This window comes from Phaethon aethereus, assembly GCF_964289735.1.
Source record: "Phaethon aethereus genome assembly, chromosome: 2".
NCBI lineage: Eukaryota > Metazoa > Chordata > Aves > Phaethontiformes > Phaethontidae > Phaethon > Phaethon aethereus.
In genome coordinates, this window is record NC_138582.1 from 161,692,293 (window position 1) to 161,709,576 (window position 17,284).

The 17,284-nt window shown below is 37.1% G+C and overlaps 1 protein-coding gene across 1 annotated transcript in view; it reads right to left on the reverse strand.

The window, feature by feature from the left end:
• Positions 1–17,284, reverse strand: part of UBE3C (ubiquitin protein ligase E3C) — an 84,265-nt gene that overhangs the window by 4,927 nt on the left and 62,054 nt on the right. Inside the window, exons 19-22 of the mRNA XM_082014791.1 lie at positions 11,224–11,436; positions 2,682–2,870; positions 2,517–2,583; positions 776–906 (exon numbers count right to left, since the gene is read on the reverse strand). Of these exons, the coding sequence (XP_081870917.1) occupies positions 776–906; positions 2,517–2,583; positions 2,682–2,870; positions 11,224–11,436 (600 nt within the window). The remainder of the gene's footprint in view (positions 1–775; positions 907–2,516; positions 2,584–2,681; positions 2,871–11,223; positions 11,437–17,284) is intronic.

The following is a 17,284-nucleotide window of genomic DNA, read 5'->3' on the forward strand; positions in this document are numbered from 1 at the left end:
GCTGATGACCACGGCACTAAAGGTGATGGTGTCACTATGAAGTAATTTATTCTTTTATTTTCTTACAGAAAAGCACTGAATGTTTCCATATGTTAGAGGAAATGAAGTCTATGGCCAGTTCTTAGCCAGGATTTTGCAGCCCAGCTGAAACCCATGGGTAGAATATCCCCGGAATTTAATTTCAAAATGCCTTCAACTTGCGTTGGCCTCTCCGTAGTTTTATTAGCAGCAGATAAGAGTTTTCTTCACACTTAAGCTTAACTGTAAATAGCAATCTAAAGATAGCAGCAAAATAGTTATATACAAAGGGTAATGAGTGGTGACTCTATTTAGAAGGAAACAATACCTCTCCTGCTTCAAATGGTTAATTTAAGAGGTTCAAATTTAACAGTTGCTTTTATATCCTAAATCCTCTTTTGCCTAATTTTGAAGACCTTCTTCTTAACTCAACCTGTTCCTTAGAACTGGTAGCAATACTGCTTCTATACAGTAATATGAAACGGCAGCAAGGATCTTCCATGACAAAGAGTAAGTGCTCTAACCCATGTGTTTTTAGGCTTATCAAATTTTGCAGGTAAAATAGAAAACAACAGAACAACATTTCATGAAATATTTTAAAACCACACTCATTATACGCACAAGTGCAAACATTGAAACTGTTTCTGTAGGCAGAGAAGGGCATTCTCCGATTGTCAATTCCTACAGACAAGAAAAGCTTCTATCATAATGCTGTAGCATTTATAGAAATTTGCCAGGAATGCGGGAAGACATATACCTTAAACCCCAGAAGAGGTGGTCGAGAGCAGCTTGTTACAAACTTGAGTAGTTTGCGTTTCTCTTCATCTGTGAAGCTTTCTACAACTCTCCAGAATATTTTAATTACAGGATGATCTGCTGTGTAGCCACCTACAATGAGATTTAAATGACTTCTATATAGAACAGTTTTATGTAAGAAAGAAACTTCAGAAAACCTTGCATCAATTTTGAAAAGCTCGGTGAAATTATTAAAACCAGCAGGCTTACATTGCTGACTTCTGCTATCTATAGATCACTTTGATCACTGCACTTTGAGTTTCTCATTCATTGCTCACCTATGGCTACTATCTCCCTCAGCTTCTTAGCTGCAGTTTTCTTCCTGAATCCTATTTATTTTAAATGAATTTTATTTAGTTTAGCACTTACCTAGTAACTTTGGATTACTGCCTTTTACTGCAAGAGTCTGCAAAATCTGCAAGACTCAGAGTGTTACTTAAATGAATCAACTAAAGTAAAGGTAAGCTAGGATGTGAACAGATGATACAGTAGCATTTCTTTTATTACATTCATGGTAAGTGAAGAAAGGTATCTTGTATTTCTTACAAGGAAAAACATGAGCTCTCTCTTCAGGCTGTCTTGAGAAATTGTAAGTACCTGAATGTGTTGGTAGAAATAACCATCCCAAATTAATTTGCAGACTTATTTTCATGGCAGACACAACCACTGACTAACATCCATTTAGAAAAGGAATTCCATGTCTTGTAATTATCTGGCTATAAACGTGTATTTAAATGTGTGAATAAAATAAACTGCATACCAATATCAACTGTATGAGGTTTAATAAGGCCAAGTGCCGGGTCCTGCACTTCGGCCACAACAATCCCATGCAATGCTACAGGCTTGGGGAGGAGTGGCTGGAGAGCTGCCCGGCAGAAAGGGACCTGGGGGTGCTGGTTGACAGATGGCTGAACATGAGCCAGCAGTGTGCCCAGGTGGCCAAGAAGGCCAATAGCGTCCTGGCCTGTATCAGACATAGTGTGGCCAGCAGGAGTAGGAAAGTGATCGTGCCCCTGTACTCGGCACTGGTGAGGCCGCAGCTTGAATCCTGTGTTCAGTTTTGGGCCCCTCATTACAAGAAGGATGTTGAGGTGCTGGAGCGTGTCCAGAGAAGGGTAACAAAGCTGGTGAGGGGGCTGGAGCACAAGTCTTATGAGGAGCGGCTGAGGGAACTGGGATTGTTTGGTCTGGAGAAGAGGAGGCTGAGGGGAGACCTTATTGCTCTCTACAACTACCTGAAAGGGGGTTGTGGCGACGAGGGTGTTGGTCTCTTCTCCCAAGTAACCAGCGATAGGACGAGAGGAAATGGCCTCAAGCTGCGCCAGGAGAGGTTTAGATTGGATATTAGGAAAAATTTCTTCACTGAGAGAGTGGTCAGGCATTGGAACAGGCTGCCCAGGGAGGTGGTGGAGTCACCATCTCTGGAAGTGTTCAAAAAACGTGTGGACGTGGCGCTTCAGGACAGGGTTTAGGGAACATGGTGGCGCTGGATTAATGGTTGGACTTGATGATCTTGAAGGTCCTTTCCAACCTTAGTGATTCTGTGATCTCCCAGCATTTATAAAATTAGATTGCAATTTTACCCAATCTTCTGAAATTCATGTCTGTCTAGACAGTTTTGCCAAGGTTAACAACAAGAATAACCTTATCACTTTTATTAAAAACACTATGATAGAAAGCAAATCCATTTAGTCCTGACTTACCTGAATAGTTTGTGAAAGATTTAAGATCATCCAAACTAATAGGTACTTGGGCACCAGAAATCAAAACCTAATAGTGAAGAAAATTAGACAATTACATTACAGGCAAAAATTAACATCTATTTGCAGTTTAAAATAATAGTTTTCTGCAATTTTAAGCAGAAGTACCTGTATTTCCTGTTGATCAAACATTCGAAGCCATTCAAGGTTCACAACATTGGCCAGTCCCTGACGGAAAGCAAGGCAATGCTGTCGAATTTGTTTGTTTAACCTGTAGTCTGCCACCAGATGGATGTATGCAATTCGGTTAGCACTGGTAACAGGAATGTCTTTTCCACCTGGCTTCAGCTCAACCACCTATAAATGTAACAGTCGTCATCACCTTGGTAAACTGTAATTCCGTGTGCTGTAACCATAAAATTGAACTGCAAAACATTCTACTAAGTGTAGATTTGAAGTTTACTAGAATATACTCAAGAATATTCACCTCAAAATAAGATAAAAGATTACGACAAGTTATGGTTTTTCTTGTTTACTCATAACAGTACATTCTATGGCATCCAGTTTTTAGACCTAGACCTCCAGCTGCTAACACAGCTGACCGCATGGCCCTGTGGTTTATTACCAGAAAGCAGATTCAGCAAAGTCAGCACTCTTTATAGGAGACAGTGTGCAATACTAAATTCAACATTGCAAGTCTGACAGAAACCAAAGTGAAAATCTTCCCCTTGCCTGGCCAGCTTGCCCCAGCTTCACTGATGCTAATGAGTGCCCTGGAAGAGAGAGTAGCCTATACAAGCACAGATCTCACACGCAGCACTCTCCTTCAAGTTGTACCAGGAAAGCTCCGCTTGAGTGGCTAGGCTTTTCTCTGTTTGGTGATCATCAATTCTGCAGCATCACATTATGGTAAAAGCAATATCCCCTCAGCCAAAATTAAGATTCTGTAAATTCAGCTTGTATCACAATGACAAGCATTCACAATTCCTATTGTTGAAGATCCAAGTTATACCTGTTCAGTGCCTTTAACAAAAATAAAAAACCAATAACAACAAAAACATCAAGCCTAAACCTTATTTTTCTACTGAGAAGCTTTTGTTCTTCAAATACACCAAGATACCTCCATCATGGAAGAATTCTTAATGGAAAAAAAAAAAACCCCAACAAACAAACCAAAGATACTGTAAATGCATTAAGATATAAATCAGGATCAACAGTAGTTGTCATTAAAACGCTACTGACCTTTACATATTCCGCTCTTTACTACAAGGTGATAATTTTGCTGAGTAGTAGCCAAATCTGTAGGGATTATTTGAGTACTAAGATGATGATAAAAAAAAAACGGAAAGCTGAGATGCAGTCACCTTCTGAAGCCTTCAGAAAAATGTTTGTTTCTTCTACACTCTGAAGTCAGTAATTTTTAATTTTTTTTTTTTCCCCCCTAAATAAATCTGTATTTCAGTCTATGGTAACGATCACATCTTCAGAGCACAGAAAATTAAACACATGAATAGGTTCTTTCGTAACATGCTACCTAATAATGTGAGCTGTTCCAGTACTAACCAAAATGCAAAGTGGTAAGATTAAAAATTCACAGTGCTTTTCAGCATTCAGATTTTTACTCGATTCATAGGTTTTTAAGGCCATAAGAGAACATTAAGATATGTGAATCTGACCTTGCAGATAACACAGGCCAGAGGATTCTGTCTAGAGATTCCTGTATTTAACTCAATAAATCCACAGATGAGTTAGAGCACATTTTTTAGAGAGACAGGCAATCCTGGTGTGAAGACTCCATGTGATGAAGTATTTACCACTTTCCTTGATAAGCCAGGACAACATGAATTACAAAGGTTTTAAAAATGTGTCTTCCCACTTTAATCCTTCAACTGCAAGCTTTTTGCTTTTGTTACCCCTACAGTAAAAAAAACTCATCAATACTCCAGCATGTCTGTGTGCGGGTACTGCCGACCATGCTTTAATCCTACTCCTGGAAGAATTAAGTGAAATGAAGGGGTCAGTTTAGCTGTCTCATACCCTGCACACATTAGCTTGTTCCCTTCTCAGTGAGACCCCTTCAAGAAGGGCCATGGACGTAAGATGCAGGACAGCCTTCTCTGCGGTCCACCCTTTGCAGAGCCTGCCATGCGATGCAGCCGCCCAGTCTAGGGGGTACAGGCCAGTACCTGGTGCCACTGACTGGCCTGAGGGTGAGGATAATTTTACTGGTAAAGTCTACAAGGAGTATTAACAGAAGCATGGGACATGTTCCACACCACAGCAGCAACATCTGATGAGAATGGCCCCCCACACTGCTACGCTTTCTCCTCTGCTACTGCAGGCAACAACGCAGTCTAGAAAGGTACCATGTTTAATCCTACGATAGTAGTTTGACTATTGTCACTGCAAAGTTAGTCAATAATTGGATTCATCTAATGATTAGAAACATTCTAGTTTCCACTTCAAATACAATGGGTAAAGTTTGTTCATACCGATTGTTCTTATTTCAATACTGTCATACAGCTTAACCAGCTCTCTCCTTCCTCCTCAATTATATCCATGATGTATTACTTACGGGTAGCAACTTCATTAATCTCCCTGGTCTTTTTCAACAAACTAAAATAAGTCAAGTTCCTTTAATCTCCTCCTATAAAATACCCTGTTACAAGGCCTAAGAGATCAGAAAGCCTTCCCTTACTTACTATTTAAATTCTTGTCCTCCTTAGTGTTACAGGATCAGAGCTACCAATGATATTCCACATGAACACATCATTGCCGAGACCTCAACACTACTTATACTTCACTATCTGCCCACTTACAAACCTTCTCTATTCATTTTGCAGAACTGCATTATTAGCTCTTCTTTTGTCACTACTTCACCAAATACAACTGAAGTATGGGTATGCTAAATTTGGCCATATTAAAGCATATTTGTATCAATTAACTCATCAGGCTTCTCTTAAGAATACAGACACCAACAATAAACAAAAATAGATACTATTCCATCCATGTACAATAATTTCTGTGAGCTCAGTGTTTAAAAAGAAAAAGAAATACTTAAACTGAATTCCTTCCTAAAATAGCAAAAGGGAACTATTGGCAGAGTGTTCTAGAAAACTGCTGCGTTTTAGGATTCATCCCAGCACTAGGTGAAGTAAAATGTCTAACCTTCCCTGCAGGTCAGCAAATAGAGGTCAGGAGACAGATCAATTTATGCTTATGTTTGCATTATAACGGTATTGTCTTCACAGCAGTCTAAGGATGTCGGGAAAGCTGTATTCATTTTATAATAAAAGCTATTCTCGCTCCCTACAATGTTCTTCCTGCAAATCAAAGAAAAAAATTGTTGTACTCTTTCTGACCACTGTTTTTAGAAACTATGAAAAAATATTTTTTAAAAACCCTATTTTTCCTTTTTATATATTTTTGTTTTAAGTAGCAAACTTTGGTTTCTGATCCAGCAACCCTTCTGTAGCTCCCTTTCCTCCCCTCAACCCTGCAATGCCACAAGTAAGACTACAGCATTCAGTTAACTGAACTTCCTGGGGTTTTCCTGTGGTCTAACTATCCATTTTCAGAGTTGTCAACGTGAGATTAATTCTACCACCATTTTGTCAAAGTATCATCACAGTCTGAAACAAAAGGCCTAATGTAGCATGAATAATTAATATATTATGCCAGAAAGGCAAAGAAGGGTGTAAAACAGAAGACAGAAAATGGTACCACTCAGGCTGCCAGTAAAATTATAGTAAATATAGATGCAGTTCACTTTTCACTCATTCATTGTTTTCATGGCGTTTTGAAGGGACTACTGTAGAGTTCCCACTCAATTCTAAATTTCAGGAATGATTATTGAAGAGCGCCTTTTCAAAAAAGCCACAACACAATTTGTTACATCTTAAAAGACTTACAAGCTTGCAATTTTTATTTTTATCCATCCAATTTTGACCACTAGATGGTGCAAGATAGTAACACAGGTTACACAGGATGGGCAAGAATAGAAAACTACCCAAAATTTGCAGACTTGTGTCATCGCCTTATTTTTTATTTTGTAGATCTAAGCAAAAAAAAAAAAAAAAAAAGAATTTTAACTTGGTTCATTATCAAAATCACATATTTTAAAAACAATCAAGTCATACATATTATTTAAACAAGTATTCAGATCATTTAGACAATACCATAGAAAACTGAATTTGATTCCATACTCACAAAGTATGTCTTCAAAATGAAGGGGAAATATCAAAATATCCCATGTATTTTGTCCCATTTATAAAAGTCTCATATTTTAAAATCTGCAAGAAAAGGTGCTTTGCATTTTTTTAGTAATGTGGACAGAAGCACTGCATTAAGGCCTCTGACTGAAGGAAGGTCAGACAGACTCAGAACTACAGTTCCATGTACTTACAGTTTATTTGGCTATAAACTCAATTATATGTTTCTGCAAGTACATACTAAAAAACCACACTCAACTTATATTTATATTGTTATTTAAGAAAACCACCACAGTTTGTTTGGAAAAAGTTAATCTCTATGTACGGTTGCAGTTCAGACGATGATTTTCAGTTATTATATCTACTGTTTTGAACACTAGAACAATAATAAACACCAAAAATCAGAAAAACTGAATAACATAGTATTTGTCAAGAAGAACTCAGGGGATTTATCTTCTGGCTTGTTGATAATAACCTGTCACACACGGTCGCTTTGTAATGTGACTACAGGCAGACAACAGCAAGTCTCTGTTGGCAGACAACTTAAATGCCAGCTGCTGCTCCCACAGATTGGGCAGTGGCAGCTGCTTCCCAAAGTAATGGAGAAAAAGGGAATATTTACAGCGTAAAGTGGGAAATATTTTAGGAAAGAATAAGGGACCTGTCATCTAGGTATTCTTTTTTCGTGTATGAAGACGAAAGACATACATCCAGTGCAATTTCAAAGAGCACTGTTACAGATCATGAAGAAGTCTTACAAACTTGTTTTTAGGACACATGAAAAGATTTTGTCTTCTCTCTTGGACTCTGATCACTTTGTTCACAGCACCCCCTAAAGTTTTTCCCCATTTTGAAAGTAAGTACGTATAAAGGCTTGCTTTCTTTCCCGGTCATCTGCCTTCCAGATGTGCAGGCAGGAGTTCCAGGTAGCACGTTGCACTTGAATGCCTAAAAATGCATTTGCCATAAATGTTATAAATCTGCCTGAGAAGGATCAGCCTCAATTTAAATATTCTGCTCCTAAAAAACCTCCAAAATCATTCATCTAAGCCACTGTACCCTAGTAAAGAAGTTGCGAAGACAGAAACTTTCAGAATTATTTTTAAGGCTTCAAGATTTTCTCTCGGGGAAATTTAAAGGCAAAGCACTCTCCTTTAGCGAGTCAACATATTTTCAGTATCAGCAATGGCATTCACATCTGTTTAAAAAGCCAAAGAAGGTGTCCTGACACCAACTTCTATACTACATCGATTTCATAAAAACTGCTGCCATGTATGTTATACATAGTGCTTTTTTGTGGTTTTGTGCTTCTGCACTTTATTTCACAGAATCATTAAGGTTGGAAAAGACCTTTAAGATCATCAAGTCCAAAATTTACAGAGTCTTCTAATATTCAACTGTTCCAATCCATGTAATCTCAAGAATCAATGTTTGAGAAGACTTGCTGGAGTACAGAAACTAATGTTTTTGAAGGAAGAGTAATATATATTTGAATGTTCCTCTCTTCCTTTGGGCAGCCACAAAACTCACCTTCCCCATTGAGAGGGAGGGGGAAGGAAGGTCGGTCTGAAAAGGGGAGGTATTTTCTTGAATTTGTTCGCCTTACACTTATATTATAAGCATTTTATAACCATTTTATCACCATCTAATCTACAAAATAAAACAAAAAATAAAAATCAATATACACAGCTACTTGAAGGCACCTGTAACTACAGGCTGACATTCTTTTGAGATTTTTTTACTGGCCACCATTTTATGCAGCAGATCCAACAGTTGACGTCTAGGCTGGTACCATTGCATTAGATAGTTCTTTATCAAAAGCTAAAGCTATTTGGGGTTGGAAGATAAGGTTGATGGCATAGCTCCCCTAATTAGCAGGTCTAATGTGCAAATTATTAAGTACCTTTTTCAACTTCTGGTGAATGCACTTCGACAATAGTTTAATGGGATCTAAAAGCACATTACAGGATTGGAATCAATACGCTGATAATAGAATTTCTACCTTCTACTACTGACAGAAGCAATAGAGCCCCTTTTCAATGTGTCTTTCATTGCAGATAATGCTTTTGTGCCACAAGTGCTGGATGGACACTGTCATGAGGATAGCTATTTACAATGATAGATTTATGATGCATTTATTGGGCACTAATTTATTAGACACTAAAGTGGTTGTTTAGCTGGAAACTAGAGATAATATACATTCAACATAAGGAGCGCAAATTAAGCTCTTTTCCCCAAAGTGAATTAGCCTCACCTTGACACAATTAATTAGTATGTAATGGTTACATGAGTCAAATACCAGACAAAATGTATTTATCCGTATGAGGTTTATTAAGGTAACGAAATGAAGTATAAAAAGTAACTTGCTGCATTAAAACACAGAAGACAGTGACAAGAACCAATTAGTTCTGTTGAACTGCACTAATACGTAGTCTCATTAAAAGATGGTTAATACTTCACAGGTATAGCGTTCTCCCTCCAAGTATAAACACAGCAATACAGCATGAAACCCTGTAATTTAACTTAAATTTCATTTAGTTACTCAGAAACTCACTATTGTATTTCATTGTCCTTTTAAAGTTTTGCCAAACAATTAAAAATCAAAAGTTTTGATAATACTAGCCCATAGACCTCAGGGACTTTTAATAAACCAAATTTGGCTTCCTGGCAAGAATGCACTCCTTACAAGTTTTTGTTGCAGTAGGTAGAGCTGGCAACATCTCTAACTTGGATCTCCTTGTATGTTATTTCTGAGCTATTTCTCCTTTCTATGTCCTTCTACCTTACTTGTTGAGGTAGGTTCTAACTTGTGTGGCTGATTTTTGAGGACAGAGTAAAAACAACAGATTTCTTCCCCCACCCCAAAAATCCTAGGTTTTATTGGAAACACAACCTAGTAACCAAATGCATGGAAACTATAGAACTCAATTCAGTATCAGTCTCTGAACAGCACATGCTACAACAGAGCAGGCACTCTACTGCATAATATCGTACAACAGAGTAGGTGCTCTAGACGTATCTTTCTGATACGTCTGTATCACATACCTTTATTTCAAATTTTTGAGTGTTTTTCTAAAGTCAGTGCAGGTCAGAAGTTTTCATATACAGAGTGTAACCCAGAGGAAAAAATGACATATGGTGTATGTTTCATATGAAACATTACTTATATCAGGCAATTGTTGACTCCTCCCTTCAGTATGATTCAGGAACCCCAAATCTGAGGACACTATTTTCTAACTGTAATGCCATCCAGGTTTTAGGATCTTCCAAATGACAGGAAATGGATGACAAGAGTAAAGATAAAGTCGGAGCCTGATGCTGTTAAAGCAGAACATAAAAACTGTTAAAGCACACATAAAATTTGCTATGATTTAAGCAGCAGTGGAGAACTCAACCTAAGAATTTCCAGGACTAGCTGCTGCATCCCAGGGGTGCTGCTGCTTCTGTGAGATGTGCATAGTCCCACGCTTCTCTGAGCAACAGGCAAACCCAAGAGAACTGCTTACCCCTTTTTATAGTCTCTATTTCTTCCACAAGAATCAAGGCTGAATTCGGATGCTGCTGCATGTCACAATGTTGTCAGGTTTATCTTTTTGATCCAATTACTAGTTAAATACCATAATCAAGTATAAGTAGGACACGAGTAGTACACAATTTTAAATCCTCAAAAATGGAAGAGGAAGCATGACAGAAGACTTTAACTAAGGAAGTTAACTGTATTAGCAAATAAAGGCACACTTTTCAAGCTCTGGTAATATTCATTTTCTACTGTGAGCACAAGTGATCTTTAGTACTCACAACAGAGTAAATAAAAGCCATAATCTAATTATATAGTAAAATTGTGTTAAAAACTCTTATCTAAGGACCTAACTAGCTGGCCCAAATTTTGGAAGCACTGAACACCCATTTCTCCCCTCTGACTCACATGGTGTCTCAGCCCCTCAAAAAAAAAAAAAAAAAAAAAAAGTGATGTAAAAAGAAAGGGGTTAAAAAAAAATTAAGGTCTAACTTCAGGCCCTCTACTTCAAAAATTACAGCTAAAGGAGACAACACTTATCCCACAATAAAGGGTCGTTATTATTTAAAAACATTGTAATTTCTAATGTCAATTCCAAAACAAGGCAGTCCTCCTAGTTTACCTATCAAATAATTATACAAGTTAGATGAAGTGCAATCAAAGAAACAACATAAAATATTTTTCTTCAAGAAATTAACTCAGGCAATACAACTTTTCATGTACGACTTAGAAAATAATCACTACAGTTTACTACTTAAAAGACTAGAATTTTAAATCATCATCAAAAGTTGGGTTTTTTTAAGCACAAGATTAGCTACTGTCGACTCCAGATATCGAGTCAGAATCCCGATGATGCCTCACAACACACCGCACTTGTAACAGTTGTTTCTTATCACTTTAAAATTAAAAAATGGATTAGTAGGGGTACTAATGAGTCATCAGTCACACATAAAAGAAAAAAAAAAAATAAAACCTTTCTTACCTGTGCTTCCCCAAGGTCATTATTTACCACCGTGAAGTTCAGTCCAAGTTCTTCTACATCCCCTTCATAGCTCTTGAGAAAAAGCAAATTTTTGTACATTTCTGGATCTAATGAAGCTAAATGATGAATGTCAACATCAGCACTTGTCCCCAGTAATTTTGAGAGGAAAAAACTAGCAAATGGCAGCTCCACCAGCATATTTTCATAAAGAGCCTGAAAACCAAAGCAATTAAAAGCACATTAGATTTTAGTGTTGTACATGCAGGAATTCTAAAAACTACTGTCTATTTCTCGACTTTCTGGTAATTCCTCCTTAATACGGTGCCTTATAGGATCTTATGGTATGGCATTAGCCCAGATATTGCATGAATTTAAAAATATTCAATCAAAGTTTGAAATTTGAATATCCTTGTGAAACACAAAGCTCCCAATTTAACAAATTATTTATATGGTGATTTAAAAGGTACGGTCACTGGTTATCTGTCATTAATCTTCTTGTCCAAAGTATGATGGCAAACAGGAAGCATATCAATTGCGCAGACTGGCAAGAAAAGCAAAGTTTTCTAAAGGACAATGCAACTACATCAAGAATGCCTTCCAAAAAATATTAGCATCTCTACCTCCATTAGCATCATCATAAGGAATATTTTTCCCTTCATATCAATTGCTACATGTCAAATAGTCTGCCCCTTAAAACTAACTACGTAAAACCAGTACATTTTAAGCTAATCCAAATAAACTATTTCTCTTGCAGGTTATACAGATTCATTGCTGCATATTTTTGGTGAATTCTACTGCTTAATGACATCATCAAACCATCCTAATTTCCAAGCCAAGAGCTTACCAGTTATGCCTGTATCATATGTCCAATCCTTCCTATGCCTGACACTTAGATCTGTCGAAAGATTACCGAACCAAAAATGAGCTTGATCTGAATTTGCAGCACTCATGAAAAATTTATTTTTACTCTAAGCTGAGTTTCCTCAAGAATTTTCAAAACTGCACAAAACCCCAGCAATACCACTCAGTTGATCTACTGTATGACCACATTTCAATGCAACGCAAGGCAACTCTGCGTATTTTTCATACAATAAGTAACGGCTTCTTGTTGATTGGAAGAAAAAAGTACTTAAGCTAGCTCTCAAAAGACAGAGAGAAGGAAACTTCAGAGCTAGAAAGTGAAAGCATGACATCATTTAGAGAAAGCCTACATGAATAAAGGAAAAACAAAAGACCATTGCCTTTAAAAAAAATCCCTGAAACATGCTGTCTGTGCATAGCCTTTCCCATTGTCCAGCTTGTTTGCCACATCAGCACCTCAAACAATGACAACCGAATCTTTACAGTATCATTAATATCACTGCCAGGCTGATCAGAAAAGGCATCATCAGCGTATCACTGTTTGTTCTCTCTTTACTCTTCAAGAGCAGTGTTCTGGCATTACTTAATTCCTCCATAATCTGCTGCAAACATAGAAAAGGAAGCACAATGAGCAAAAATAATAAAAAAAAAAGAATAAATGTAGCTGTAATCACTCAATGATATGCCAACAAAGACATTAAGAAAAATATACACAATTCCTTAAACTTTTGAAAGAACATTTCTGAGGTGAGTTAGACCTTGCAGAAAGAATTGAGAATAATGAGTTCAAAGCCAAAGGGTGCATTATATTTAGAGCTATATGATTTATTCAAGGTGTAGAAGTCAAAATCCTCATTTGTATAGTTGACTTTAAAAGCAAACTAGAGGGATAAATCATTAATTTGCAATGTATAAGGTCAGTGTTTGCTGTTCCTGCATTAGTAACAATAAAGCCATTGTAATTCCTTAAATATATCAAAGCTACCCGAATTTAAAATGGAATTCCATCTATGACTCATAAAATGTAAATGTAGAGGTGTAATTTTTTACACAAGGCAGGTTTAAGCCTTTAGAGCATTTAATATACAAGGACTAATAAATGATAGCACTAAAAACTATGATCGCATCAGCTAAATGGATTATAAATTAAATTTCCATAATGTATGCAACTGAAATACAAATGTAGACATAAATCAAGGTATTTTCTAAACACAGGTTAATTACACAAATTCAAAACCTGTCTATTTTTTATGCAAAATAATCCACTTAGCATTTTTCAAACTGGTCTTAAGTCTTAGCCACTTGCAACACTTGATCCTAGAAGCCTATCAATAACTCCCTGTCAGGAAAAAACAGCAATAGGTATATTGAAGAAACTTGTATGTTATTTTTCAAATGTCTGTCTTTTATGAGTGTTTATTGCTAGAAATTGTGCCAAAATGATTTGAAATAAAAAGGATTAATTATAGTAGAAGCTTTTTAATATAAGTGAGTGCAGCTGCAATGCAATTAATGCAAATTGTGACACTATCAGGAAAATAAATGTGAACAACATCACTGGCTATTTCTGTTTGCTGCCAAATAACTTCAGTAATTTACTACATTAAGAATCAATAAAAAAATAATGCATTTCAAATGCATCACTATTAATCTTCAGGTAGTTCCAAAGTGAACATTTATAACTTCATCTAAAAACTATATAAAGCATTTTTAAACAAAGTATATTGTGCAACTTGAGAATACCTTTAATTACTCCTTCTCTTAGCTAAGTGATTGCAATATTAAAAACAAAGTATTTTTGGAAACAAGACAAACACTACTGTTTTAATTAGTTTGAAAGTCAAGCTATGCTAATAAAGCTTAATAAAAAAATGCATTAAAACTCTGGTACGTAAAATCATTATAAACTTTGTTCTTGTTTCAAAGAGGTAAATTACACCACTACAGCTCCAGCACTGTGCAGACGTGCTAGGAAATGCTGTGTACAATTGAATATGACTAAATAAACGGAAATTTTGATTTTCAGTTTCAATCTAACTTCCTTCTCAGTCAGAATAAACTGATCAAACTACCTCTTGCTGACAAAAGATGCGATTCCACCCATCCCTGCCAGAGTGATGAAACAAATCAGCTTGCTAATTCAACTGAGTTTGTTTGCAAGTAGCGTGGTTGTATAGTAGAGGTTACATGAGCGTTACAACATGCTGAATAAAGTTCCGTATTTGCAGATTAGTTGTGTTGTGCTTTGTTTAGTGTGTTGGGCTTTGGGTTTGGTGGGGTGGGTGTTGGTGGACACAGCATGGACACTGTCTGAAGTTGAGCTTGCTTACAAATCAGAATCAGGTCCAGCTCACAGCTACGGTACAAACCAGGTATGAACAGCAAGACCACTTGTGTCATCGGGAGCACAACCTTAGAGCAGCCAGTTGCCCATGGAAGTCCACCCTGATGGGTATTTTTCTTACTGCAGATAATCTAATGGCCAAAAGGGGAGATTCACTCCACCTCTCTTTTCCCTTAGTGAAGTGTCCCAGGGAGCTACAAGTTACCTGATTTTAAGCTTAGTTTTCTGCCCATTCAAGTCTCTGAACTGGCCTTCTGCAACATCAACATAAAGGAGGCAGGAGCCCAAGGACCAGTGACAGACAAGGGAATGGTGACCACGCCTTATAGAGGTAACAACCTGTCAGATTAATTAGCTGCAATATGAAGCTGCATTGTTAATACTTATATATGTACTTTAATACAATATAAAGTCATGCTTTCCCCACAGAAGCAGTCCTCTTTTTTCCTCCAGCAGCCAATGAGCAACAACGCTGACAGAGGAAACTGGCTTGCTCTTGGAGGGAGGTGACTTCTTGTGTTTGACTGAAAGTCAGAAGTTCCTGTTCATACACTGCTTCAAAAGATCAAAGCCAGCGAGGTTCACCAATATATATATTAAAACTAATCTATTCTCAAACTCCAAGTACTCTCACCCTTTGGCAAGTTTTAACTCCTATGGTTATCACCTATGGGACCGATGCCATTCTATGATGAATTCTGAGAGTTCACGTTCCCAACTTTCCTATCTAACAAGCCTCCTTACCTGACTCCACTGTCTCTGTCCTGCAGTCCCATAAACTGCAACTGACTTACATAAAGCAAAAAATCTGTCCTGCAGTCCCATAAACTGCAACTGACTTACATAAAGCAAAAAATCTGTCCTGCAGTCCCATAAACTGCAACTGACTTACATAAAGCAAAAAATCTGTCCTGCAGTCCCATAAACTGCAACTGACTTACATAAAGCAAAAAATCCAGATAGAAAGTCATGAAAGGAGCAACTGGTGGTCAAATATGACATTAGACTTCTAGTTTCTAATGTTGGGGGGGGGGGACATGAACACCTTAACAGAGTCTATATACTTCTGCCTCCTTCAAAGGCTGAGAGTATGAGCATTCCACATCCACGAAAAGTGCAATTTGCAGATGCAAGCTTGGGACAAGAGGCTGGTCTGAAGCAGGAACGTCTACATCAAGGGCAATCACGTAAGCACTGTAATGCTCATAGGGTGATGCATTCCCAGTAGCTAAAAGGTTATGTCTGCTCAAAGGGCCAACCTGGATTTTCCAGCACTATTTCAAAATCATGTAGGTTAGGGATGCTCTTTAGGCAAAGTTATAACAGCTCTAGATAACTATTAAAATAACTTAAAAGCTTCTGAAACAAAACAAAGCAAACAAATAAATCTGGTTTTCAGTAACAAAATTATTTTTGGTACTCTTCACCTCAGTATTTTCTCAATTAGCTCAAGATGCCTTGCCAGCCTTTTGGGTTTTTTGTTTTTGTGGGTTTTGGGTTTTTTTAAATAAATGGTTAGGTGAAGTTTGTTCTGTTTAAAAGTCTGAGAGCAATTATTCCACTATGGAATAAGTCGTAGTCAGTAAAAGGAACTTCATACACCTCCCTGGCCTCCATGTGTGAATGCCTGTAGAATACATCAGAGTATTAAAAACAAACAAAGTAACAGAAAGCCCACTGTGGTGAACAGGTACTTCACACATGAAACACGCAGTCTGAAGTCTAAAGTTTCTCTTTTAAATAATATTAGCTAGTTGCGATTACAGTATAGTTCATCTACAATTGACTACAACATGGACCAGCTACAAAAGCCTTAAGTCAATTCAGTGACACAGATCACAGCTTGGTCATCTAAAGTGAAAAATATTATGTTCAGATACTGACAAATATGCTGAATGCATTCATTAAACACCTGTGATGTGGGGTAACAAGGAACGGTGCTTTAAGGCAAGCAACTTTCAGAATATAGGCATGCAATTAGTAGCTTTAATATATTACAGAAGAAAGATCTCAGCTGGAAGGACAGCTGTATACAGCACACAGTAAGAAATGAAAAAAATGACAGTTCTCTGGGCAAGGAGGACTCTTTTCTTGAAGTTTCCAACATGAGAACAGTATCTGACTGGGACTACACATGGTAACTATCACAATATTATTTAAGCACTACATGGTCACACATGGTGTTGTTATGACCACAAGATTTAGGGAACAGCTCTTCAGAAAGAAAAGACTTTGCACCATGTTTTAAAACTGGACAGAATTTAAGCTAGTCTAGTAAATTCAGACAAATTAGCTCTTTATAGTAGAGGTTACATGAGCATTACAACATGTTGAATAAGGTTCAAATTGTGTAAATGAATTCACAGATGAACCAACTAAACCTCCTGGAGTGTGAGGCAGCTTTAGTGCCTTTACTTACACTTTCAGGTCTACAATTAATTCTCTCATTTATTATTTCAACTAAAAATCTTTCTTAAGAAAAATAATTAATCAGTCATTGCTCCTACTTTCCAATAATCCTTCACAACCCAGAACTGTATTTTAAAACCTGAACAATGCTAAAGTCATACCCCTAGAAAGACACACTGCTTACAGGCTGAGGCAGTAAATGACTGGGCTTAAATTCAGTTATTTCCCTAATCAGCCCCCAAGACCATAACCCTTTCTCTTTCAGTCATTTTAAACAGTTACTATTAAATAATACTTAGCACTTACAGAGTGCAATAGATCTTCAAAGCTGTACAGAACCATTAATAAAAATGATAGAAAAATAGCAAAACCATTAGAACTTCCTTCTACCTTATTATTTATATCCTAGAAATATCTCATCACACTCACAAAGCGTTGGGGCCAGCA